The 26,773-nt window shown below is 45.9% G+C and overlaps 1 protein-coding gene across 7 annotated transcripts in view; it reads left to right on the top strand.

Annotated features, from left to right (window-relative positions):
• Positions 1–26,773, top strand: part of cacna1da (calcium channel, voltage-dependent, L type, alpha 1D subunit, a) — a 48,356-nt gene that overhangs the window by 16,451 nt on the left and 5,132 nt on the right. For 3 of the 7 annotated variants that reach the window (XM_086169056.1, XM_086169053.1, XM_086169054.1), the window contains 31 exons: positions 3,592–3,679; positions 3,784–3,810; positions 4,774–4,934; positions 5,893–6,118; positions 6,198–6,405; positions 6,485–6,605; positions 7,711–7,798; positions 7,878–7,908; positions 7,995–8,149; positions 8,231–8,360; positions 11,314–11,373; positions 11,453–11,512; positions 12,850–12,956; positions 13,035–13,122; positions 13,217–13,324; positions 13,414–13,466; positions 13,541–13,687; positions 13,760–13,961; positions 14,035–14,193; positions 14,264–14,374; positions 16,077–16,160; positions 18,491–18,523; positions 19,085–19,213; positions 19,292–19,357; positions 19,909–20,000; positions 20,071–20,230; positions 22,088–22,215; positions 22,294–22,390; positions 22,468–22,570; positions 24,226–24,327; positions 24,748–24,881. In XM_086169056.1, coding sequence (XP_086025182.1) covers positions 3,592–3,679; positions 3,784–3,810; positions 4,774–4,934; positions 5,893–6,118; positions 6,198–6,405; positions 6,485–6,605; positions 7,711–7,798; positions 7,878–7,908; positions 7,995–8,149; positions 8,231–8,360; positions 11,314–11,373; positions 11,453–11,512; positions 12,850–12,956; positions 13,035–13,122; positions 13,217–13,324; positions 13,414–13,466; positions 13,541–13,687; positions 13,760–13,961; positions 14,035–14,193; positions 14,264–14,374; positions 16,077–16,160; positions 18,491–18,523; positions 19,085–19,213; positions 19,292–19,357; positions 19,909–20,000; positions 20,071–20,230; positions 22,088–22,215; positions 22,294–22,390; positions 22,468–22,570; positions 24,226–24,327; positions 24,748–24,881 — 3,458 coding nt within the window. The remainder of the gene's footprint in view (positions 1–3,591; positions 3,680–3,783; positions 3,811–4,773; positions 4,935–5,892; positions 6,119–6,197; positions 6,406–6,484; positions 6,606–7,710; positions 7,799–7,877; positions 7,909–7,994; positions 8,150–8,230; positions 8,361–11,313; positions 11,374–11,452; positions 11,513–12,849; positions 12,957–13,034; positions 13,123–13,216; positions 13,325–13,413; positions 13,467–13,540; positions 13,688–13,759; positions 13,962–14,034; positions 14,194–14,263; positions 14,375–16,076; positions 16,161–18,490; positions 18,524–19,084; positions 19,214–19,291; positions 19,358–19,908; positions 20,001–20,070; positions 20,231–22,087; positions 22,216–22,293; positions 22,391–22,467; positions 22,571–24,225; positions 24,328–24,747; positions 24,882–26,773) is intronic. The other 4 variants (XM_086169057.1, XM_086169058.1, XM_086169059.1 and 1 more) reach the window with 4 other exon arrangements.

A 26,773-nucleotide genomic window follows, 5' to 3' on the forward strand; every position in this document is an offset into this window, starting at 1 on the left:
CTACATTCATCAATCCGCCCCTCAATAACTGCTATAAAACCCATCTTTTTTGAAGTTAGCGGACTGAAAGTGACAGACCAGTCTTTTCCCTCGCTGCAACGGGCTAGCTAGCTTCGGCATTGCCCGACCTTTCTTAGCCATGTCCGGCTTTTCTTGAAACGTCCATCTTGAAAATGGTCTTGACAATAAATCTGGAGCCACTTCTCTTTCTTCTCTTCCTTCAGCCGTCATGGGTTGACAAAATAGCTATTATATCAACGCTCTCTGAATATCCAATCTAAGGGCGTGTGACACGCAGACGTTAACGCAGCCTTCTAGAAGGCCTTGGTGTCACAACTCAAAATCTAATTGGTTGAAGTTTCATTGACCCCTATTTTTTGCGAGAGCGCCTGTGAATCTGATTCTTTGACCCTGCCTGGCAACAAATAATGGCTGAAATGTGATTGGTTTAATGCTTTAGCGTGAAAATATATGTCTGGACGCAGCACAGCCGAGGAAAAAGCTATGAAAAGAAGCGGACAGACCATTCGGCATTATTTAAAAAGTATTCACGGACAGAATATAATTAAAATCAGCCTGTTGTTCAGATATTTTTTAGGCCAGCAGAGAAGGCCTTGCACTGGTGGTGACACATGTTATTGTGATGAACGTTTGGAGAAAAGTTCTTCTCCGAGGGAACGGCCTGTTTCCTTCTCCCGCCTCGCTAAAATCTATGTCAGAGGAAAGTGGAGCAGGCCGGGACCGCCGGTGGAGAAGCGAGAAGCGAGCAGTGCGGATCCCGATCCCAATCCTCTTTGTGCAATGGAAAAAAAAAAAAATAGTAGCGGAAACACACACACACACACACACACACACACACAAAGGGTTCGTCCCCACCTTATCCCGTTACCATGGCAACCTTCCCATCCCTTCTTTCGCTGTCTCAGTCGCTTCCCGAACATGAAATGCGTCAAACTGCCCTGCAGCATGCTAGTAACCCCCCCCCCCCCCCCCCCCCTGCAGGCACTTCCTGTGACTAACGCCTCTCCATGTTCTGCTCTCCTCAGCGTCTGCAGCGCCCCCTGCTGGCCACCGCCGCTCTTGTCGTTATTGGATAATCAATGTTTTTGACTATTTGTTGTGGCTGTCCTGTGGCGCCTGTCTGCTCTGACCCCATTTTGATAGCAGCCCGTTCTCCCCCCCCCCCCCCTCCCCTTTATCCTCCCCACACACACACACACACACACACACACACATGCCGCTGTGTGACAATGCATGGGCTTGCATGCGTCACGCATGAAGGGGTGACTCTGGCTGACCTCACCGAGAAGAAGAAAGGAAGGTTTGGGTGGTTCAGCCAGTCGTCCGACACTCATGGTAAATCCCGCACCGCTTTTCCCACCTTTCTTTGTCTATATGTGTGTGTGTGTGTGTGTGTGTGTGTGTGATGATACCTTGCAGGCTTCGCCGTCTCTCTTAACCAAACATTTTCACACTCGCAGACTAAAAACTGGAAGTCAGACGGACATTTTAGGAGTTTTCGTCCACCTTTATTTGTCTCTACTGGAGTTAGCGTGCTCCTGTTAGCTTGGTCGCTAAGTATAAGGCGCCACCTGAATCTGCACGGCGTGCACGTGTCTTCTCTGAGTATGAAGGAAACATCTAAAGGTCTTCGGTGGAGGAGGAAAACGACATTGCATTGGTTTGTGCGTTCAGGCTCCGCAGCCAATCGGAGTTGTCGCTGAGTTGAGAGGCGGGGTTTATCCGCCTGTCAATCATCCATGGTCGCTTTCCAGAGCTTCCAGTGAAGCTTGAAACCACGAGAAGACCATCTCCTGTGAGAACAACGTGACACAGCAGAAACTTGGAGAACTGAAACTCGGAAGGAGATTTTCAGTGTCTTAGTGGAGTTAGCGCGCTCCCGTTAGCTCGGAGGCTAATTATAAGGTGCTAATCTGAGCCGTCCTGATGTCACCGACCAATCGGTGAGCTCCGATGTTTGAACATTGCAAGCTGAGAAAAACGTCTCCCAGAATGCATTTGTGGTCGTAAATACGATGTAAATATGATTCCTCGTCTCAGGCCGTGACTTAAAACTAGTCTTTAGACGCGAGCAGACGTTTTCCACGACTCTTTTCGGAGTCTTTCGCTGTTCGTTTGGCATTATTTAAGCCCGCTACGCCGCCGATTGAGGAAAATAACCCTTTTCAAATCCACCTGGAGGTCCCGAGCACCACCTAACCTGTCATTTTCTCCTTAAATAAGCCTCCGTTAAGTGGGACCCCCCTCCCGCTCCCCCATTTCCCCGCGGGGTTCGCCATGAATTCAGGAAACAGGGCTAAACCCGGATCACCGGCCCGCCAATCAGCGCGGCTCCCGGGGCCCGAAGCTTCCCCGGCATAAAGCCCGGCGCGTCGACAGGAGCTCAGCGGCGTGCACCGTCAACACACACACACACACACACACACACATGGCGAGTGAAAGCGCTGAGACACCTCATGCAGTTAATCACCATCCGTCTGACGCTCCTCAGAAGCGCTGGCAGGACTGTTTCATTTCAGAGGCAGCTTTAAGAGCCCTGTCCTCCTCCTTCTTCTTCTTCTTCTTCTTCTTCTTCTTCTTCTTCTTCTTCTTCTTCTTCTTCTTCTTCTACCTCTAGGACGGCATCAGCTCTTCAGCGATGCTGGAAACTTTGCCGTTCGTCACCTGATAAATCTGGAATTCTTCTATTTTGTTATTCTATTTGATATATTGTCTTTCTCTAGTCTATATTGTAATTCTATGTAAATATAATTTTATATTCTATTCTCCATTATTAATTTTTTATCATCGTTCCATTGGATACATTCTATATAATATCATTTAATATTTATATTTAATTTGATTATTTTAGATCATTATTCTTTATTTGATGATATGATCATTCCAGATTTTTTTCAATTATTTTTAATTTTTTTAAAATTATTCTGCATAATCTAATATCTATATATAATATATATGGTTATACTCTATTGCTCTATAGACTTTACAATTATTCCATACGATGAATAATTCTATATTCTGTTATTCTGCATAATTAGATTATTATATTCTATTACTCTACACAATGATTTCATACAATATAGTATTATTCTACATAACTATTTAATATAATTTATTATTGCTCTGTGTTGAATTTTTCCATTTTAGTACTCTATTATTCTGATATGTAAAATGTATATTATAATTATATACATCATAATTTATTATAATAATTTTCTACATTATTATTCTATCAATCAATAATATATTATATTATTATTCGTTATCAAGATTAAATTCTTAATCATTCTTTTATTCCATATTAAATTATTTCATCATTCTATGATATATCATCATTATTATTATTATTATTCCATGATATTTATCATGATATAATATCCTCTATTTTTTCTTATTCTGCATTATTATCGTTGTACCCCGTCTTTCTGCCAGATGTTCTCCTCATGCACGTTTTTCTGCAAACCTCATTGCTTCTGACACGTGTGCGAAATAACGTGCGCTTTTTTTTGTTTCCAGGTGTTCCAGGAGTTGTGTTTTTTAAAAAAGTGTGTGTTTTGTGTCTGCCTGTAGCCAGCGTCCCGGCCAGCGAGACCGAGTCGGTCAACACGGAGAATCAAAACGGCGAGGACGAAAAGACGCCGTGCTGCGGCCCGCTGTGGTTAGGACACACACACACACACACACACACACACACACACACACAAAGTCTCTGAACCGGTATGACCCTTCTCCTGACTTTATAACGCTTCTTCTCTCTTTCAGTCAAAAGATTTCCAAATCAAAGTTCAGGTCAGTATTTGTGTGTGTGTGTGTGTGTGTGTGTGTGTGTGTGTGTGTGTGTGTGTGTGTGGTGTAGCATAGCCTGCTACATTGTTTACATTGTTTATTGTAATGTACTGATGCTTTTTGTGCTTTTTTTCCAGTAAGCTAGCTTCATTATGGCTCCCAAAATAAGTTAAACATGCTAGTGCTAGTGGTGCTAAGACGACCTTAAGAATTCCAGTTGATATAAAGAAGGAAACATTAGCTAAACGTGAAAGCGGTGTTGGTGTTACTGATCTCACTTAGCATTAGGAGAGCTAAGTCAATCATAGGTACGATCCTGAAGGACAAAGATGAGCCAAAGACGGCTGATGTGGCTAAAGGGAAGGCTACATTAACCAAGGAAAGCGCTTGAGCTGGAGATAGCATTAGCATTAGCATGGGGCTTGTACATGAGAAGGCTCTGCATTTGCTGATTTACCGAAGGAAACAAGTACAATATTCAAGTACTCGGACACGGCCAAGTCAACTATCTGTACCATCTTGAAGGACAAAGATGAGCTAAAGACGGCTGATGTGGCTAAAGTGGCGGCTACGTTAATGTAGGAAAGGTCTCAAGACTTAGAAGAAGAAGGAAAGTGATTGTTAGCTTGGATTAATGAAAGACAGCTCGCTGGAGATAGCGTTAGCGAGGGTATCAAGAGGTATCAAGAGCACAATATGTTTTTGGGGACTGGAGAACGTATCGATGGGGTTTAAATTGGTTTTAACGGGAAACATTGATCGGGTTTGCAAACATTTCGGTTGAATTAAATTCGAATAAGCCAAAGTTCTACTGTAGAACACAAATACTACAAGGTAGTCCAAGGGAATATCAGTTGTTGTACAGTAATACTAGTACAGAAGTAGTGGCCTGCTGTCATACTACTTATTTAAAGTACTCCTTTGCTGTAGAGTCTTAACCGCTGTCCTTCCTTCCCTTGCCTGTAGTCGGCGCTGGCGCCGCTGGAACCGATTTTGCCGCAGGAAGTGCCGGCTGGCGGTGAAATCGGTGCCGTTCTATTGGCTGGTCATCATCCTGGTGTTCCTCAACACCCTCACCATCTCGTCGGAGCACTACAACCAGCCGCTGTGGCTGACGCAAGTGCAGGGTACGTGCCCGCGGAGAAGGTCGGAGGAGCTACTCTGTTCCTCGGTAGATCTGGAAAAGGCATACCGCAGGGTCCCAAGAGAGGAACTGCGGTTGTATGAGGAGGTCTGGAGTGGCAGAGAAGTATGTTTGATTGGTGCAGGACATGTATGCACGTTGTGAGAATGTGGTAGGTTGAGACGCTGGTGTGACAGACAAGTCAAAGGTGGAGGTGGGACTACATCTGGGATCAACTCTGGACCCCTTCTTGTTTGCTACGTGGATGGACAGGCAGACACATGAGGCCAGACAGGAATCGTCATGTTTGCAGATGACATTGTGATCCCTAGTGACAGTAAGGAACACGTGGAGGAACATCTAGAGGGGTGGAGGAACGCACCTGGAAAGGAGAGGAATGAGAGTCCAGGCAGGAGTGGAAGCCGAGTGGAGTTGGAGTGGGAGTGGAGGTAAAGAAGGTAGAGGGTTTTAAGTGCTGAGGGTCAGAACAATGGGGAGGGTGGAGAAGAGGTGGCGAGATGTGTGTGATCAGGTTGGAACAAGTGGAGAAAAGTGTCTGGGGTAATAAAGGGGTATGGAAAGAAAGTTGGAGAAGACAGAGGTGAGAGCAGCCATGGTGTCTGGTTTAGAGACACTGAGGAGAAGACAGGAAACAGAGATGAAGATGTAGAGGCTTCTCTTTGGGAGTGAGGAAGATGGGGATGGTGGATGTTCTGGAGATGGACAAGGTACAAGGTACAGTAGGAACTCCCTGGCAGAAGGTCTAGAGGAAGCTCAGAGAGGGGATTTATGGATGGAAGGAAAGAGGACATGATGTTAGGTGGAGGCAGATGATTGGCTGTGGCTCATGAAGGTCGCTCCCCAAAGGAAAAGAAGAAGAGTTCCTTGAAGCCTTCTAGGTTTCACTGTGTCCGTTTGGTTTTCACTTTGCTTTGCTTCCACTTCCCCCCTTTGGTCTCCAGACGTGGCCAACAAGGTGCTGCTGGCGCTCTTCACCTGCGAGATGCTGGTGAAGATGTACAGCCTCGGCCTGCAGGCCTACTTCGTATCGCTCTTCAACCGCTTCGACTGCTTCGTGGTCTGCGGGGGCATCACCGAGACCATCCTGGTGGAGCTGGAGATCATGTCCCCGCTCGGTATCTCCGTGTTCCGCTGCGTCCGCCTGCTGAGGATCTTCAAGGTCACGCGGTAGGACCACCTGCAAGCTCACGTTTGCTTATATGAGGACTTCCCTTGATCCAACTGTCTTCTCTCTCCTCCTTGTCAGTCACTGGCAGTCGCTAAGCAACCTGGTGGCGTCTCTGCTCAACTCCATGAAGTCCATCGCCTCCCTGCTGCTGCTGCTCTTCCTCTTCATCATCATCTTCTCCCTGCTGGGCATGCAGGTGTTCGGCGGGAAGTTCAACTTCGACGAGACGCAGACCAAGAGGAGCACCTTCGACAACTTCCCCCAGGCACTGCTCACCGTCTTCCAGGTAGGTGCCGGCGCCGGTCCGGGGGGGGTCGGCCGGTCCGACAGCGCCGGGCGACTGACCCACATCGGTGGTCCTGCAGATCCTGACCGGAGAAGACTGGAACGCCGTGATGTACGACGGGATCATGGCGTACGGAGGGCCCTCCTCTTCCGGCATGATCGTGTGCTTCTACTTCATCATCCTCTTCATCTGCGGAAACTGTATCCTACACTCGGCATCACAAAGAAAGTTCTCTTCAGTCACCAGGGAGCTCCACATGCTCTCCTGCCAAGCTTCTCTCCATGGTTACCTGCTTGTGATCTCTCCATGTTCTCCAGCCTTGGCTATCTCCTTGCTCTTGCTCCATGCTCCTCTCCATGTTCTCCTACCTTGGTCCACTCCATGTTCTCCACCCTTAGCTATCTCCATGTTCTTGCACCTTGGCCCTTTCCATGTTCTCCATGTTCTCCTACCTTGGCAGTCTCCATGTTCTCCAGCCTTAGCTATCTCCATGTTCTTGCACCTTGGCCCTTTCCATGTTCTTGCACCTTGGTCCTCTCCATGTTCTCCAGCCTTGGCTATCTCCTCGCTCTTGTTCCTTGCTCCTCTCCATGTTCTCCTACCTTGGTCCACTCCATGTTCTCCAGCCTTAGCTATCTCCATGTTCTTGCACCTTGGCCCTTTCCATGTTCTTGCACCTTGGTCCTCTCCATGTTCTCCAGCCTTGGCTATCTCCTCGCTCTTGTTCCTTGCTCCTCTCCATGTTCTCCTACCTTGGTCCACTCCATGTTCTCCAGCCTTAGCTATCTCCATGTTCTTGCACCTTGGCCCTTTCCATGTTCTTGCTCCTTGCTCCTCCCCATGTTCTCTAGCCTTGGTCTACTCCATGTTCTCCAGCCTTAGCTATCTCCATGTTCTTGCACCTTGGCCCTTTCCATGTTCTTGCACCTTGGCTTGCACCTCGGTCTTGTTCCTTGCTCCTCTCCATGTTCTCCTACCTTGGTGATCTCCATGTTCTCCAGCCTTCGCTATCTCCATGTTCTTGCACCTTGGAACTCTCCATGTTATCTTACCTTGCTCCTCTCCATGTTCTCCTACCGTGGTCCTTTCCATGTTCTTGCACCTTGGTCCTCTTCATGTTCTCCTGCTTTGGTCCTCGCCATATTCTCCCTCTCCAGTCCAAAAACAGTCAGGAGGTCCATTGGAGACTCTAAATTGTCCGTGGGTTTGAATGAAATGGACAGCTGACCAATCCAGGTTGTTAAGCCCCGCCTCCTAGGAATGGCTCCGCCCCCCTGAGTTTTCCTCAGCGGTCCTTCTCCTCAGACATCCTGCTGAACGTCTTCTTGGCCATCGCCGTGGACAACCTGGCCGACGCCGAGTCTCTCAACACGGATGAAGGAGACAAGAAAGGGTGAGAGTTGGGTCGCCGTGGTAACCTTCAGAGCGTCTGCTCGGACCTAAACCTTCGTCCGAACATCTTCTCCCGACAGGGACAAGAAGGACGACGACAAAGACGAGAAGGTAAGCCGCGTCCGTCCGTGAACGGAGATCAGAAGATCACGTCGGGTCACGAATCCACCGCTCCCGTCTCCGCCGGACGCCGTCAGGAGGAAGACGAGGACAACGAGGACACGGCGGGCGATGAAGAAGATCCGGAGGTGCCTTCTGGACCACGGCCGGCCATCTCCGATCTGGTCAAGAAGGAGAAGATCACCCCCATCCCTGAGGGAAGTGCCTTTTTCATCTTCAGCAACACCAACCCGTAAGACAACGCCCGCACACACACACACACACACACACACACACACCGGAGTGTGTGTGAACAAGCTGCGGTTCTCCGCAGGTTCCGCGTCTTCTGCCACAAGCTCATCAACCACCACATCTTCACCAACCTCATCCTGGTCTTCATCATGCTCAGCTCCGTCTCGCTCGCCGCCGAGGACCCCATCCGGAACTTCTCCGCTCGCAACATTGTAAGTCCCGCCCACCACACACGTAGAAAACCTTTAGCCGATTGATTAGCATTCCTAACGTTAGCTTAGCATTCATCAGACCGTGTACTCGTTGTTTTTTTTTAGATTTTTTTCGGAAACCAGCGTTCTAGAACAGCAGTTCTCCAACTCTAGGACGCCACGTGATCAGGAAATATCGTATTTTCTGGAGTATTGAGGCTAAGCTCATTAGCCGCCCAAAAATCCACAAATTAGCCGCATGGTTGTTTTAGCCGCAGTGTTCAAAGCGTCGGGAAAATAGTCACGGATTATAGTCCATAAATGACGGTATACATATCTGTGCCCTTAGAACAACAACAACAATAATAATAATGATGATAACAAATATAACAACTATAATCATAATGATAAAAATAATAGATAATATAACAAAACCAGAAATAATAATAAAGATAATATAACAATAAGAATAATAAATAAATATTATAATAAAAACAATAATAATAATGATAATAATAATAATAATAATAATAATAATAATAATAATGTAACAACAACAATAATAATGATCACTATGATGAATAATATAACAAGAATAATTAAATAATAATAATGATAATATAACAATAAGAATAATAACTAAATATTATAACAAAAACAATAATAATAATGATAATAATAATAGTAATAATGTAACAACAACAATAATAATGGTCACTATGATGAATAATATAATAACAAGAATAATGAAATAATAATAATGATAATATAACAATAAGAATAATAAATGAATATTATAACAAAAACAATAATAATATGATAATAATAATAGTAATAATGTAACAACAACAATAATAATGGTCATTATGATGAATAATATAACAACAAGAATAATGATGATAATAATAATGATAATATAACAATAAGAATAATAACTAAATATTATAACAAAAACAATAATAATAATGATAATAATAATAGTAATAATGTAACAACAACAATAATAATGGTCATTATGATGAATAATATAACAACAAGAATAATGATGATAATAATAATGAGTAATATAACAATAATAATTATAATAAATGATAAAATAATAATGATAATAATTAATATAACAACAACAACAATCACAATAATAATGATAAGTATAACCACAACAATAATAATAATAATACAGTGGATCTTGACCGAGCTTGGAACTCAGTTTGCTCGCATATAAAAAAATGTTTTGTCTATTAAAAAGAATTGAAATGCTGTTAATCTATTCCAGCCTCCTTGTTTTGTTGCCTGCTTTTGAATAAGAATACTCTATAAAGAACAAATACTGTACTATAATTTAAAAATATTATAATGCAGATTAAAAGAGATTAGTGTACTTACCTGAAGGATGGGATGAAAATGCCGGCTTCTGTGGTGGAGATGGGAAAAGTTTTTTATTTGTTCCTCCATCCTTAGCTTACCGGCTACGCACTTAAAGCTACAATGCTATGCTAAAAGTAACTTATGCTACACTTTACGTCTCTCCGCCACCGTATCTCACCCACAGCAACTTTGACGAGTTCACAACACGCTTGTGTTTTTCCATGATTGTCTGGGCTAGCTAGCGTTGGGCTCGGATCTCAGAAAACTCCAAAGTCGATCCTCCACTGTAATACAGCGGCCCCTTTAGATACCAACCGCTTTCTTTTGGATTTTTTTTTAAGATATGAAATGCGATTCGTGCAAATTTTATGCTTGAAATCTGTAAAAAAAAATTCATGACATGAATACAAGAGCAAGAAAATCAAAATTCCAATAGTTAAATGCGCTTCATGGCGCCGCTCTCGCCTTGAAGAACGCCACGCAGCCTCGCAGGTTGTCCAGCATGCATATCTGCTATCTCTTGTATGGCATCATTTTATAACTTTGTGCTTATTTTGTCTTTTTTTTTATAATCATTATGGGCCCTAATGCTAATAGAGAAGAACTGAGAAGGTCAGAGGAAGCCCCATTGCACTTTTGTAGGCCTAGAAAAAGCATACGACAGGGTGCAGAGAACTCTGGTATTGTATGGCGCAGGACATGTATGCTCGCTGCGAGACAGTGGTGACATCAGCAATGCTGTGTGGTTTGGAGACAGTGGCATTGAAGAAAAGACAGAGATGAAGATGAGGAGGTTCTCTTTGGGAGTGACCAGGATGGACAGGATCAGGAATGAGTCCATGAGAGGGACAGCACATGTAGATGTTTTGGAGAGAAGGTCAGAGATGGTTGGGTTATGGACAGAGGAGGGAGAGTGAATATATTGGTTGGCAGTTGATAGAATTGGAAGACCAAAGAGAAGATCGATGGACGTAGTGGAGAGGATATGAACTTCGCTGGTGTGAGAGAGGAGGATCCAGAGAATAGGGTTCAATGGAGAAGGTGGATTCACTGTGGAGGCCCCTCAAGGGACAAAGCCCAAAGAAGAAGAAGAAGAAGAAGAAGAAGAAGAATGAGAACGAGATGGCTACCAAAAAAGCAAGTGGCAAACCCAGAAAGAAGATGCAGTCTGTGCAAATTAGGCACGAACGTGGTGTACATGTGACCCCGTTTTTTGGGGCGGGGTCGCAGCGAATCAATCGGTTTCCTGTTATTTTAAATGGTGAAAATTGATGTAGGATGTAAAAAAATAAAGGTTTCTGGAAGGCGTTAAATTGGTATCTTCAGGAACCGCTGTATGTTTCGCATTTCCATTTAATTGGCTTCGTCCTCTTTCCACCACTAGAGAGAGCCAGAGTTGAGAAAGGCTGTTCTAGAAAACCAAAATTCCATCCGTCGGGTGCGACGCCAGACGTCAAACCTCTCCGTATGACCTGTACTGTTTTTGCTCTCCAGAGAAATGTTCTCCCCTCTTCTCCCCCCACCCCCCCACCCCCCACTTTGTATTTCACAATGATGTTGACAAGCTGAACTGTCTTTGTTAAACATGTACGTTGCCTTCTTGCAGATACTTGGTTACTTTGACTATGCTTTCACGGCTATCTTTACTGTTGAGATCGTTTTGAAGGTAAATGTCCTGTGTCCCCTGTCCGTGCTGTGACTAACCACACCCCAGTTAACACTCCGAACGTCTCGTTGCCTTCCAGGTCCTAGGCTATGCAGATTATGTCTTCACTAGTATGTTTACATTTGAGATCATATTGAAGGTAACCCCTCAAATAGCACAAACGAGAGCCTTGCTGCATTTCTCTCCCGTTGTGTGTCACCCGCCACTCTCAGCACAACCTGGCTTGTTTGTTTCCTTTCTCTTCTATTTTTCTTTATATCTTCATGGCACCTCTTTTGAGAAAAACAAAAAAATCAAAATCTTGTTGAAACTGGGGGAGGGTTGAATTGACACGCCGCCATTTTGTGCCAAACGGCAGTAGTGATGAAAGTTGGGGGGAAGGAAACATGGCATCAGCATCGCATCACTTGGGTGTCACCTCATTGGGACGCCGATGGACGCGCGGGGACCCCTCACACACACACACACACACACACACACACACATAACACACACACGGCACGCCGCCAACACTTTGCACTTCCCTTTTTTTTTTTTTTTTCTTTTCATGGCGGGCTGTTTCCAACGCGGTTTGGTCCGGAGTTGGGTTTGAGGTGGCGGTGGTCCGGGAGGGCGGGAAGTCAAAAAAAAAAAAACTCCAGGGCCGACCTTTGACCTTTTTTTACTTCCTGGTAAAAAAATAAATAAAATGAAATCGATAAAAAGAGGGGGCGAAAATAACCGACCATGCCGCGGGCCGACGCATGGCTCATCTGCTTTTTTTTCCGGGGTGCACCCCGAAATCTGTGATTTTAGAGAAGAGTGATCCTGGCTGCTGTTTTCTTATTTTAGTTATTATTTTCGTTTTTAACCGATCCGCGGGAAGCGGAAGCCACCCTCCTCCCCGACCCCCCCGATTCCGAGCTGTTAAAGAACACGACGGAATTTGCTTTGAGATTAAAAACGGCCCACATGAATGTGACAGTAAGGCCGCGTTCACTTTCCAATCGCCGCCGCCAGAGTTCTCGAGCAGGTAGTAAACACACACACACACCCTCCCCTTCCCTCCCCGGCGCCATGGCAACAAAATGCATGTTTTATTGCCTCATCCCGTCAGGCGATTGCGAAATGAATGACTTACTACTACATTCATGTGCTTCAGGGCCGTGGGGGTGGCGAGGGTAGATTTTTTAGCCTCCTGTTTCACCGCTCCGGGCTCGCCACCCCGAAAAAGAGTGATCTACAAGAGTGTGGAAACGTGTGCGCGCGTTTATATATATATTTATATATATATGTGTGTGTATGTGTGTGTGTGTGTGAGTGAGACTGAGGATTGCAATACATATTAGCATATTATCTTACTGTTAGCGCAGTGTTTGTGTTCTATTGGATGTAATTATAGCTTTATTGAGTGTGTGTGAGTGAGTGTGTGTGTGTGTGTGTGTGTTTTCTGGCGGCGCGCCGCTCCTCTGCTGACGCTGTCCGGCTTCTCCTCAGATGACCACCTATGGAGCGTTTCTCCACAAAGGAGCCTTCTGCAGGAATTATTTCAACTTGCTGGACCTGCTGGTGGTCGGGGTTTCCCTCGTCTCCTTCGGCATACAGTGAGTCGCTGACCCCTGACCTCTGACCCTTGACCCTGCCGGTTTCTCGCTAACACCTAGCACGATTTCCCTCCTCAGGTCCTCCGCCATCTCCGTGGTGAAGATCCTCAGGGTTCTCCGTGTGTTGCGTCCCCTGAGGGCCATCAACAGAGCCAAGGGCCTGAAGGTCGGCGGGTGGCCGGGTGACGCCGCAGCCGTGCGGGAACGAAACGGCGATCTCTGACGGCGCATGTGTGTGTGTGTGTGTGTGTGTGTTGCAGCACGTGGTGCAATGCGTGTTCGTGGCCATCAGGACCATCGGTAACATCATGATCGTCACCACGCTGCTCCAGTTCATGTTCGCTTGCATCGGCGTGCAGCTCTTCAAGGTCAGCGGCGAGGGGGTTGTTACCATGGCAACTCTATGCGGATGCTCGAACCCTCACCCCACTCCCCACTCCCCACTCCCACTCCACAGGGAAAGTTCTACCGCTGCACGGACGAGGCCAAGTCCAGCCCGGAGGAGTGCAAGTAAGTCCTGGTCCGGAACCGGAACGCCGAAGGTATCCGGGTTCTGGACCAAAGCCGCCCCCCTTCCTCCGTAGGGGAACCTACATCCTCTACAAGGACGGGGACGTGAACCAGCCCACCGTGCACAAGCGCCTGTGGCACAACAGCGACTTCAACTTCGACAACGTCCTCATGGCCATGATGGCCCTGTTCACCGTGTCCACCTTCGAGGGCTGGCCAGCGTAAGCCCCGCCCCTTTTCTCCCCCCGCAGCCAATCGGACGCCGGGGACGCTAAAGGTGGTTTCCGTCGCAGGCTGCTGTACAAGGCCATCGACTCCAACCGGGAGAACCTGGGTCCCATCTACAACTACCGCGTGGAGATCTCCATCTTCTTCATCATCTATATCATCATCATCGCCTTCTTCATGATGAACATCTTCGTCGGATTCGTGATCGTCACCTTCCAAGAGCAAGGGGAGAAGGAGTACAAGAACTGCGAGCTGGATAAAAACCAGGTGTGTGTGTGTGTGGGGGTACATGTGTGTGTGTGTGTCTCATTAAAACCCGTGTGTGTGTGTGTGTGTGCAGCGGCAGTGCGTGGAGTACGCCCTGAAGGCCCGTCCACTGAGGAGGTACATCCCCAAGAACCCGTACCAGTACAAGTTCTGGTACGTGGTGAACTCCACCGGCTTCGAGTACATCATGTTCGTGCTCATCATGCTCAACACCCTCTGCCTGGCCGTCCAGGTGAGGAACCGAGGAACCGAGGAACTTCTTCTGCTTCTTCTTCTTGTCTAACAAATCGGCCTCTTTGCAGCACTACGGCCAGTCGGCGCTCTTCAACTACGTGATGGACATCCTCAACATGGTCTTCACCACCGTCTTCACCGTGGAGATGGTCCTCAAACTCATCGCGTTCAAGCCCAGGGTGAGACCTCACACACACTTACACACACACACACAGCTCAACCAGAACATGGACGTTCCTCAGGGAGTGCGACTGGGCCCCATCCACGTTGTACAAGTACCAATATTTGCAAGTGGAAAATACTTTCCAACATGGGTTACGTACTTTGTATTTGAAGTACAGCGGCCCCATAAGACACGAATTTTCAGCGAGAAAATCAAAATATGCGCCAAGCAAGCTCATACAACTCGAGTACGCGTCATGACATCATCGCTGTCGCCTTGTTGCCTTACGGCATCCCTTGACCACTTGGTCCGGGTAGTTTGTACGCATAGCTTCTTTTGTGCCATCATTTCATCATAGGGAACTAAAGAGAAGGTCAGATGGAGCTGCATTGCGCTTTTGTAGACCTAGAAAAAGCATACAACAGGGTGCCGAGAGAGGAACTCTGGTATTGACTGAGGAAGTCTGGAGAGGCAGAGAAGTATGTTAGACCGGTGCAGGACATGTATGATCGCTGCGAGACAGTGGTGAGACCAGCGATGCTGTGTGGTTTGGAGACAGTGGCATCCAAGAAAAGACAGGAAGCAGAGCTGGAGGTGGCAGAGATGAAGAGGGACAGCACATGTTAGATGTTTTGTCGAGAAGGTCATTGATGGTTGGGTCATGTACAGAGGAGGGAGAGTGATGATGTTGGTAGACGGATGCTGGATTTGACCAAAGAGAAGATTTATGGACATAGAAGATACAGAGAATAGGGTTAGATGGAGAAGGTAGATTTGCTGTGGTGACCCCTGAAGGGAAAGGCCCAAAGGAAAAGAAGAAGAAGTTTGGCCCTGAAAAAGCAAGAGGTGAACCCAAGAAGAAGATGCTTTCTATGGAAATTAAGCACGAACATGGTGTACATGTGACCCATATCATATAATCGCAATTTGACTTTTGGGTGTGGGGGTTGGAACTAATTAATTTGTTAAATTCATTTAAGACACAAAAAAAATCAACATACCAACCCACTTTTGAAAGGAATTAGATCGGTACCTTAAGGTACCGCTGTATACAAGTATCATGAACACAGTCGGCCATTTTGGAGATGGTGAGCTATTGGAGCTATTGATGGTGATAATGGACCGCAGCGAGCGTAGCACTGCTAGGACCATCAGCCAATCAACGGCTACTTCCTGTTTGCCCCCCCAGCCAATCAACGGCTACTTCCTGTTCGCCCCCCCCCCCGGCTATTTAATAACCCAAGACCCCCCTCGTTTTTCCCCTCAACGCTGCTGAAGCTGTGCGTCGCCAAGAAGGACAGGATGCTAGTAAGACACGGCGTGGTGTGCAGTGCCAACTAGCAAAAAAGTGTGTGTGTGTGTGTGTGTGGACGCTCGTGACGCAGATCTAGAATAGAAAACCTCCCCGTTTTTGCGCTCACGCTATCGATCGCCCCCCCGCCCTCACCCAGGGCTACTTCGGGGACCCCTGGAACGTGTTCGACGCCCTGGTCGTGATCGGCAGCATAGTAGACATTGTTCTCAGTGAGATCGACGTAAGTAGAAAAAGGGACGTCCGACCTCCGACCTCTGACCTCTGACCTCTCGCCAGACACCTCTTTGTCTGATCCCCCTTAACGCCTCTTCTTCTTCTTCTTCTTTTCCCTCATTCCATCCCATCATCCGTCCGCTTTCCTCTCCTCACACACCTCTAACCCCTCGCCGTCCTCCGACCGCAGCACTATTTCGCCGACGCTTGGAACACGTTTGACGCCTTAATAGTTGTGGGTAGCGTCGTCGATATCGCTATCACCGAAGTCAACGTAAGTACTTCTTCTTCTTCTTTTTCTTCTTCTTCTTTTTTCACCACAAGCCCGAGTTCGCCGCTCTGGTTTCCTCTCGATTTCGGGTTTTTTGGGGCGTCTGGGTGAAGATCCGCCCGCACTGTCTAACTCTCACTCTTGTCCGTTTGTTTTGTTTTTTTTTGTTTTGTTTGTTTTTGTTTCCGTAGAAACTTGTAGAGGCAAGTATGGCAGCGAACGTGTCTGTGTGTGAACCCCGTCCTCCGCAACAACTTTATCCATGCGGACCCCCCCCACCCCCCCCGAACCCCCTTTCCAGCGGCGAACCGGTCCGAACCCCCCCTTTTTCCCCGTTTTCGGGGCGCAGGGACGTGAAATGGTTTTTCCCGGAGCGAACCTGAACGCACCGTCGCCTGAGTGTTCTGGTTTCTTCTGAGCTGCAGTGCTGTTTCTCTGGAGATCCACGTGCTTTCCCAGCGTGTGTGTGTGTGTGTGTGTGTGTGTGTGACCTGGTGCTCAATGCATGCGTGGTGATTCAAACGTGTGTGTGTGTGTGTGTGTGTGTGTGTGACCTTCATCCATCCCTGCATGCTGCTGCTGCTGCTGCTGCTTCGCCTCCCATTTCCTGTCACGCCTGCAGCGGAGGCGCTCGTGCACGTGATCATTCACGTGCACATTCTCACGTGTGTGTGTGCATGTTTGCGCGCGCGTGTGTGTGTGTGTGTGTGTGTGTGTTTGCGAGCAGCCTCCTCCCGATGCATGCCGGGAAGCAACATTAGCATTATTAGCTTAACATCTCTCCCATGTCCCGCCTCTTGCAGATGGCACTCGGCCACCCGCTCCATTCTCCTCCGGTCAGTCCCCCCCCCCTCCCCTCCCCTCCCACACACACACACACACACACACACACACACACACACACACACAAATGTGTGTGTGTGCATCCTCCCCTCCAGACAGAACGGCCCTGGAGCTCAGAGCAAAAAACAAAACACGTCTATAACTTTTTATTTCTCCACGCGGTAGATGAAGGTAAGAGCGCGTTTGTCCAGCGGCGTCCTCCCCGTCCGTCCTCCCCGTCCGTCCCCCCGTCCGTCCCCCCGTCCGCCCCCCCGTCCGGCGGCGTCCGAGGTTCTTTGATATCTTGTCTGTCCATGTGAGTGACTGTCTGTCTGTTCTGTCTTCCCGTAGTGAGCTCTTAAAGCTCAGGGTTGGAGCTCATGTGTAGCGCAGGTGTGTAGAAACCCAGTCAGGTGCATGAGCGTTTTCTCCACCAACTGCCCCTCCCCACCTTCCAGTCTTGGTTCCTCCTCCTCTTCTTCTTCTACGTCCACCTCTTCTTCTTCCTCCTCTTCTTCCTCGTCCTCCTCCTTTCTCTGCATCCGGTTGCGAGGGCGCCCCGTCATGGCCGTTCCTGCCGCAGGGCACCGCTGATGTGCATGAGTGGCCGCATTGCTATGACTGCACCGACCCCCCCCCCCCCCTCTCACCGACACACACACACACACACACACACACACACACACACACACATCCCCCCTTGCGTGTGTGTGCCCCCTCCCACCCCCCAGCAGCGTGGCAATGCAGAACGCATGCTCAATGGGCGCCGTGGCCGCAGATGAGCCAAAGAACCTCTCGAAGCTAACCCCTCCCCACCGCCACCCGCATTCCGCCATCCCTGCTGGTTCTGCGCCTCGTGCACGGACGGAGGGGTCCCCTCCGACCTCTGACCTTTGACCTCCTGCCGCCCGACGTCGCCCCTGTGTGGTTTTGCCATGACGAACCAAAAAAAAAAAAAAAAAAAAAAAACGCATTGCATCGCACAATCCAAACCGCCGAGTTCCTGAACGCAACGCTGATTGTTTACCCTTCATGTCGATGATGTGTGTGTGTGTGCGTGCGTGTGCGTGTGTGTGTGCGTGTGTGTGTGTTCGACTTCAAACACTTCCACCCGTCCGTTTAGTTCGTCCTCCCATTCAAGACGCTGCGCTCGGATTCCACGGTCTGCCAGAAGGGGGCGACATTGCATCGCCGTCGCGTCTCACACACACACACACACACACACACGCGGTGTATGGGGTTTCCTCGACGTCCCTAACTGTCGGACCTCCTTCGGGATCCCGTCCGTCCCCGGAGGGAGGGGGGATAAAGTTGTGTGCTCGTCCTGACCCGTGTTTACATGCACGTAGAGACTCTTTCCTCCTGTCCGTGTCTTATTATTATTATAAGTATTATTATAAGTATTATTATTATTATTCCCCCCCAGTGTGATGTTGAGTGTGTCTCCATTTTCTCTGTGAGACTGGAGGGGTTTCTGGTCCGAACATTAACGCAGGTTTTTGATTTTAAAGCCGACGGAGACTCCTCAGGTGGATGAATTGGGGGTAAGAAACTCGCCCCCCCCCCCCTAAAACCCCTTCCCACATCGGCCATCTTTGTAGTTCCTCTAGCTAAGCCCCGCCTCCCTGTTTGCCCCCCTCCACCTTCCTCGTTCGTCCTCCATGTTCCGCTTCTTCTCGGAGAAAAAGCGCGTCACCCGAAACGTGACGCCGCGTCTCCGGAAAACCTTCCCCCCCCCCTTTGGACCAGGTCACCCATCCTTCTGACCTGAGAACCTCGCGGCCGACCCTCCTCCTCCTCCTCCTCCTCTCCGGGGGTCGGCGCCACTGTGACTCCGCATGTTTGGACCGAGGCGGCCATGCTTGTCAAGTGATGGCGAGGTTTTCCTCCAGCATGCTCGCCTCCTTCCCTTCCCCGCCCCTGTAGGTCCTTGCAGTGTGACGGTCTGCTAGGTGGTGCTCGGTGAACATATCTGCTGCAGCTGCGTTTCACTCCCGACATGGCTAGCGGCTCAGCTCATATGTCTCGGGCGCTGAGATCTTTCTCTTGTTGGCTCGAGGCTTTTTCCGCTAACCGGCGGCGTCCTTCTTCTCCGTCCTTCTCAGAACACGGAGGACAGCGCCCGCATCTCCATCACCTTCTTCCGTCTGTTTCGCGTCATGAGGTTGGTCAAGCTTCTCAGCAGGGGGGAGGGCATCCGCACCCTGCTGTGGACGTTCATCAAGTCCTTCCAGGTGAGGTGGAGTCCAGGTGGAGGTCGGGGGCGGAGCTTCAAGAGCGCGATGCTAACCGTTTCTACCTTTCGCTCTAAGGCGCTCCCCTATGTAGCTCTTCTGATAGCCATGCTGTTCTTCATCTACGCCGTCATCGGGATGCAGGTCCGTGGGCCGTCTCTCCTCCACACACACACACACACACACACACACACACACACACACACACACACTTACACACACACACACACACTCAATAAAGCTACAATTACATCTAATAGAACACAAACACTGCGCTAACAGTAAGATAATATGCTAATGTGTATTGCAATCCTCAGTCTCACTCACTCACACACACACACACACACACATACACACACACACACACTTACACACACACACACACACACACTCAATAAAGCTACAATTACATCTAATAGAACACAAACACTGCGCTAACAGTAAGATAATATGCTAATGTCTATTGCAATCCTCAGTCTCACTCACACACACACACACACACACACACACACACACACACACACACACACACACACACACACACACACTCAATAAAGCTACAATTACATCTAATAGAACACAAACATTGCGCTAACAGTAAGATAATATGCTAATGTGTATTGCCATCCTCAGTCTCACTCACACACACACACACACACACACACACACACGTGTTAACCGGCGTCCCCCTTCAGGTGTTCGGGAAGATCGCGATGGTGGACGGCACGCACATCAACCGCAACAACAACTTCCAGACCTTCCCCCAGGCCGTGCTCCTCCTCTTCAGGTGCGTGGGCGCCGTCGGCTCCGTGACGCCCGCGCCTGATGCTAAGCTAACGCTAATCCCGCCCCCGCAGGTGCGCTACCGGGGAGGCCTGGCAGGAGATCATGCTGGCCTGCATGCCGGGGAAACTGTGCGACGCCGAGTCCGACTACAACCCCGGCGAGGAGATGACCTGCGGCAGCGGATTCGCCATCGTCTACTTCATCACCTTCTACATGCTCTGCGCCTTCCTGGTATAAAACACACTCACATTTTATATACCTCATTAAACGCCGACAACTTTATTCCTGTTACAAACATACATGTGCAGAACATGCATAAGAAAATGCAGGATTGCATCTAACAGGAGCACAATAAACAGTGTGTGTGTGTGTGTTTATATATATATGTGTGTGTGTGTGTGTGTGTTTATGTATATGTACAGTATGCAGAGGATATACAATGTCCACACTATACACACAGTCTATAACATATATACATTGATATATAGTTTGTACAGGATAAAGTGTCTACTATATATTTGTATATATTTGTGAATATATTTTTATAGTTTGCAGAGGATAAACAATATCTCCTGGATATACAGTGTCTACCATCTATATAGATATAATATATATATATAGATGTGTGTATTTATGTGTGTGTGCGTGTATGTATATATACAGTATGCAGAGATATACAATGTCCACAGTATATGCGTATATAAATGTGTATGTATGTGTGTGTGTGTGTATATATATGTGTGTATATATATATATATATGTGTGTGTGTGTGTGTGTATAGTCTGCACAGGATATACAATAATATATATATTTAGGCTGTATATAGTATTTATACATGTATAGATGTGTGTGTATTTATATATGTACTAATCAGAGTATATATGTAATATGCAGAGGATATACAATGTCCACAGCACAGTATACACATATATAAATGTATTTATTGTATACATATATATGTGTGTGTGTGTGTGTGTGTGTGTGTATAATATGCACAAGATATACAGTGTTGACATTGTGTTCAGTACATACAGTATTTACAGAGCACAGTAGTTGGAGTATTTACAGTATGTGCTGAAAATTCAGTATGTATTGAAAGTGCAGTATATATAGTGTCTACGGTATATATAGCATATACACATGTGTATCATACATGTACAGTGTCAATGATATACACAGTATGTGCAGGGTGTACAGCATATAGTGTCTACATTATATTTATTATATGCAGTATATACAGAATATGCAGTGTCTACAGTATGTATTGGATAAGCAGTATATACGGTATGTTCAGGAAGTTTGGAGGTCTGGAGCCAATGACTCAGCAGAAAAACCATCTGCATGCCGAGGTGCTTGATTTTAGACACCCGTGGCCCCGGAAGTGGTTGGAACGACTGATTCCCGTGATTTGGTTGGTTGAGACGATACTTTTGGCCCGGTGGTTCTTAACCTGGGTTCGATGGAACCCCAGGGGTTCGGCGGAGGTCAAGACACACATTGGTGATGACATCACTGGCCGCAGGTGATCACGCTACATAGCTTAGCCTATCCGTGCTGCGGGGATTTCGGCGCGATCAGTTGTAGTAACTTGTGACTGTCGTGATGGTACGTCATGTGATTTCTTTCTTAATATTTCAATCCCTTCATACTAATTATGTCGGGCAAAAAAAGAAGAAGATTCACATGTATGACGGAACGTGATTGGAATCGATGTCCTAACCGCATGATTTGGAATGACAAGATGAGCAATTCTAGTCCGGCACCGGCAAAACTAAGGGAAGGCTTCCTTCAGCTGCATGGAGATGGGAACTCCAAGAACATAGCGCTTGCTGGATTCAAGGTGAAGGGAGCCAGATTCCATGAAAAGGCTACTCCGCCTGTTCTTTGTACCCATCGACGAACCGATCCTCCATCCAATAAAGAAGGGTTCGGTGAACGCGCATGTAAAACAGGTGGGGTTCAGTACCTCCGACAAGGTTAAGAACCACTGTTTTGGCCATACGGTGGATATCAGACATGGAGTATGTCCATTATCTGCACCAAACAGATGGACACCAGTGTCTGGTAAACCTCTTCCGCTCCTCCAGATCATCAATCTCTTCGTGGCGGTCATCATGGACAACTTCGACTACCTGACGCGCGATTGGTCCATCCTGGGCCCGCACCACCTGGACGAGTTCAAGAGGATCTGGTCCGAGTACGACCCCGAGGCCAAGTACGACGTCCTCCGCGGTTCTTCCCCCGACTCCCGCCTTTCCGTCCGACTCACTTGTGTTTTCCGTCCGGCCGCCAGAGGGAGGATCAAGCACCTGGACGTGGTGACGCTCCTGCGGCGGATCCAGCCTCCCCTCGGTTTCGGGAAGCTGTGCCCGCACAGGGTCGCCTGCAAGGTCGGCCGTCTCGTTTCCGAGGAAGGTCGGAAAAACCAGACGGACGGATGTTTACCCGTCTCTCCTCCCGCTTCCAGAGGCTGGTAGCCATGAACATGCCTCTGAACAGCGACGGCACGGTGATGTTCAACGCCACCCTGTTCGCTCTGGTGCGAACGGCGCTGAAGATCAAGACGGAAGGTAAAAACAAAAACGGATAATAATAATAATGATAATAATAATAACCTTTATTTATACTCGTAAGACCACTGAGGTCCCCCTCATTTTCAGGGTCGACAAGTTTACAAGCAAAGCAGAGCACAGCACAACAATAAAATGAGATCAAATTAAAAAAGAATAAGAACAACTTTATTAATCCCGAAGGAAATTGCTGTGCCGGAGTTACAGAAAATATAACAGTAATAAATAATAAAAGAAAAGGCAGAATTAGAAATAAAATAAACTATAAAGTGTCTCAGTGAAACTATAAAGTGTCTTAGTAACAAGTGAGGTAAGGAGTGCACAATAGTATGATAGAAGAGAAACTTGTTGTGTAGCTGTTATGAGATGAGATGAAATATTGCACAGGAGATAAAAAACAGTAGATAAACTAAAAACAGGTGCAAATGTTAGCTGCATTTTGACGGTAGCAGCCTGGGGGGAGTTAGCAATACAGTAGAGGATAGTATCATCAGCATAAAGGTGGGCGTGGCAACCGGTAAGTGAAGAGACAAGTTCATTAATATATACTGCTCAAAAAAATAAAGGGAACACTTGAACAACACAATGTAACTCCAAGTCAATCCCACTTGTGTGAAATCATAGTGTCCACTCAGGAAGCAACGCAGATTCATTTGGACTTGTTTTAAGGACATTACATCAAAGTTGGATCAGCCTGGAGTTTGTTTTTACACTTTAATTTGGAGTGTGATTCCTAATCCAGACCTCCATGGGTTGATACAATTGATTTCCATTGATTATTTTTGTGTGATTTTGTTGTCAGCACATTCAACTGTGTAAAGAGCAAAGTATTTCATAAGAATATTTCATTCATTTAGATCTAGGATGTGTTTTTTAAGTGTTCCCTTTATTTTTTTGAGCAGTGTAGATGGTAAAGAGTACAGGACCCAGTACTGAGCCCTGCGGGACACCTTTATCTATTTTTATAAAATCTGAATTTCCACGCGAAGATTTAATGCACTGTCGCCTGGAGGATAGGTAATCATGCGCAGGCACGCGCATAAGAATAAGAATAAGAACAACTTTATTAATCCCGAAGGAAATTGCTGTGCCGGAGTTACAGAAAATATAACAGTAATAAATATAAAAGAAAAGGTAGAATTAGAAATAAAAATAAACTATAAAGTGTCTTAGTAACAATTGAGGTAAGGAGTGCACAATAGTATGATAGAAGGGAAAATTGTAGTGTAGCTGTTATGAGATGAAATATGAAATATTGCACAGTTTCTGAATATTGCACAGTGAAATGAAATATTGCACAGTTTTTTTTTGTTTGTTTTTTTTAGGTTAAAGATAGGTTTTTATGGTTGCCGGCGGCATCCAAACCAATTTCAGACAGCTTTCTCAAAAGCAAGCGGTGGTCTACAGTGTCAAACGCTTATCATTGGCAATATCATTGGTTACTAGTGTGCTGGCAGTGATGGTGCTGTGGTTAGGTCTAAATCCGGATCGATGAGGACTAAGAATGGAGTAGCTTGAAAGAAAGCACTTCAGTTGAAGGGTGGAAATTGGACGATAGTTATCCAATTATTAACGGATAAAAGAAAAGGAAAACGGGTAAAAAAAAAAAGGTAAACAGGAAGTGCTTGACGGCGGCGTCTCTCTCGCGCCTTTAGGCAACCTGGAGCAGGCGAACGAGGAGCTACGCGCCGTCATCAAGAAGATCTGGAAGAGAACCAGCATGAAGCTGCTGGATCAAGTGGTGCCCCCTGCTGGCGGTCAGTGGAACCCACGTTTTATTTTTATTTTTTATCCGATTTGATTTCCCCATCCCGCTCGTACGACCGTGCGCACTCTCACTAATCTGTCTTTCTATGTCTCTCGCCCACCTTCTCCGAGCCGTCCGCCTTTTCGTTTTTTTTTTTTTTTTTTTTTTAAATATATATATGTGTTTCCGAAGCACTTCAGAATATTCTGAAGCAGTTCTGTTTTAGGGTGGTGGCATGGAACTGGTGTTGCCTCTTTCTCTTTCTCTTTCTCTTCCTGCTTCTTCCTTGGTGACCTCTATCCCCAGCGCTTTTGTTCAAAGTGACTCAGACCTCTGCTTCAGAATGTGTCTCGCTCGCACCGGAGGAGGTGGAGGGTGGAGGTGGCTGAGCTGCTGACAGCGGAGGCGTGTGTGTGGTCTGTTCACTCAGATGATGAGGTAACCGTGGGGAAGTTCTATGCCACCTTCCTGATACAGGACTACTTTAGGAAATTCAAGAAACGTAAGGAGGAGGGCCTGGTGGGCGCGCATCCCTCGCAAAACAACACCGCCGTCGCCCTGCAGGTGAGACGCCGCGCCGAGTGTGTGTGTGTGTTCATGCATGGGATTTTTAATTTTTTTTTTTTTTTAATTTTAGTAAAATTATTAAGAGGGTTAAATAAAGCATAAAAAGCCGCCATCTTTTTTTTTTGTCTGTGTCTTAGATTTTTTTAAGTTTATTCCATGTGGTTTTTTTTTTTTTAATGTTTTTTAAACCTTACTCCCTCTGACTTGTTTTTATTTAAGTAAAATTATTAAGAGGGTTAAATAAAGCATAAAAAGCCGCCATCTTTTTTTTTGTGTGTGTGTCTTAGATTTTTTTAAGTTTATTCCATGTGTTTTGTTTTTTTTTTAATGTTTTTTAAACCTTACTCCCTCTGACTTGTTTTTATTTTTGTAAAATTATTAAGAGGGTAAAAAAAGCATAAAAAGCCGCCGTCTTTTTTTTTTGTGTGTAATTTAGATTTTTTGGTTTATTCCCTGTGTTTTGTTCTTTTTTAAATGTTTTTTTAAACATCACTTCCTCTGAGCTGTTTTTATTTTAGTAAAATTATTAAGAGGTAAACAAAAGCATAAAAAGCCGCCATCTTTTTTTTTGTGTGTGTCTTTTAGTTTTTTTGGTTTATTCCATGTGTTTTGTTTTTTTTTCAATGTTTTTTAAAGCCTCACTCCCTTGGAGCTGTTTTTATTTTAGTAAAATTATATTAAGAGGGTAAAAAAAAGCATAAAAAGCCGCCATCGTTTTTTGTGTGTGTCTTAGATTTTTCGGTTTATTCCCTGTGTTTTGTTCTTTTTTAAATGTTTTTTAAACATCACTTCCTCTGAGCTGTTTTTATTTTAGTAAAATTATTAAGAGGGTATAAAAAGCATAAAAAGCCGCCATCTTTTGTGTGTGTCCTCTAGTTTTCTAGTTTATTCCATGTGGTTTTTTTTTTAAATGTTTTTTAAACCCTCACTTCCTCTGACTTGTTTTTATTTTAGTAAAATTATTAAAAGGTAAAAAAAAGCATAAAAAGCCACCATCTTTTTTTTTGTGTGTGTCTTTTAGATTTTTCGGTTTATTCCATGTGTTTTGTTGTTTTTTTTTAATGTTTTTTTAAACCCTCACTCCCTCTGAGCGTTTTTTTTATTTTCGTAAAATTATTAAGAGGTAAAAAAAGCATAAAAAGCCGCCATATTTTATGTGTGTGTAATTTAGATTTTTCGGTTTAATCCCTGTGGTTTTTTTTTTTTTTAATGTTTTTTAAACCTCACTGCCTCAGAGCGTTGTTTTTATTTTAGTAAAATTATTAAGTAGTTAAATTATTAAGAGGGTTAAAAAAAAGCATAAAAAGCCGCCACCTTTTTTTGTGTGTGTCTTTTAGCTTTTTAGTTTATTCCATGTGTTTGTTTTTCTTTTAAAATCTTTTTTAAACCTCACTCCCTCTGACTTGTTTTTATTTTAGTAAAATAATGTTTTTATTTTATTTATTTTGAATGTTTATGTTTTCGACCAATCGATATAATCCAGGTGGAGGGTGTGTGATTATTAAGAGGGGAAAAAAAGGGGGGAGAAAAAAAAAATCGAAAAGAGGCGCCATCTTAGGTGTGTGTGTGTGTGTGTGTGTGTGTGTGTGTGTGTGTGTCTGCACCATTTTAGTTTATTTCATGTGATTATTTTTAATTTTTTTTTAAACCCTTACTGCCTCTGAGCTGTGTTTATTTTAGTAAAACAATGCTTTTATTCTATTTATTTTAAATGTTCTTTTTATTTTTTAACGTTTTTGACCATTGACACATTCCAGATGGAGGGTGTGTGATCATCAGGGGGGGAAAAACATCTTGGTGTGTGTGTGTATGTGTGTGTGTGTGTGTGTGTGTGTGTGTCTGTCTGTCTGTGTCCTCAGCACCATTTCAGTTTGTGATTTTTTTTTTAA

The sequence above is a fragment of the Fistularia commersonii genome, chromosome 21 (genome assembly GCF_037954325.1).
Source record: "Fistularia commersonii isolate RoL2024-O1a breed Wild chromosome 21, RoL_Fcom_v1.0, whole genome shotgun sequence".
Taxonomy (NCBI): domain Eukaryota; kingdom Metazoa; phylum Chordata; class Actinopteri; order Syngnathiformes; family Fistulariidae; genus Fistularia; species Fistularia commersonii.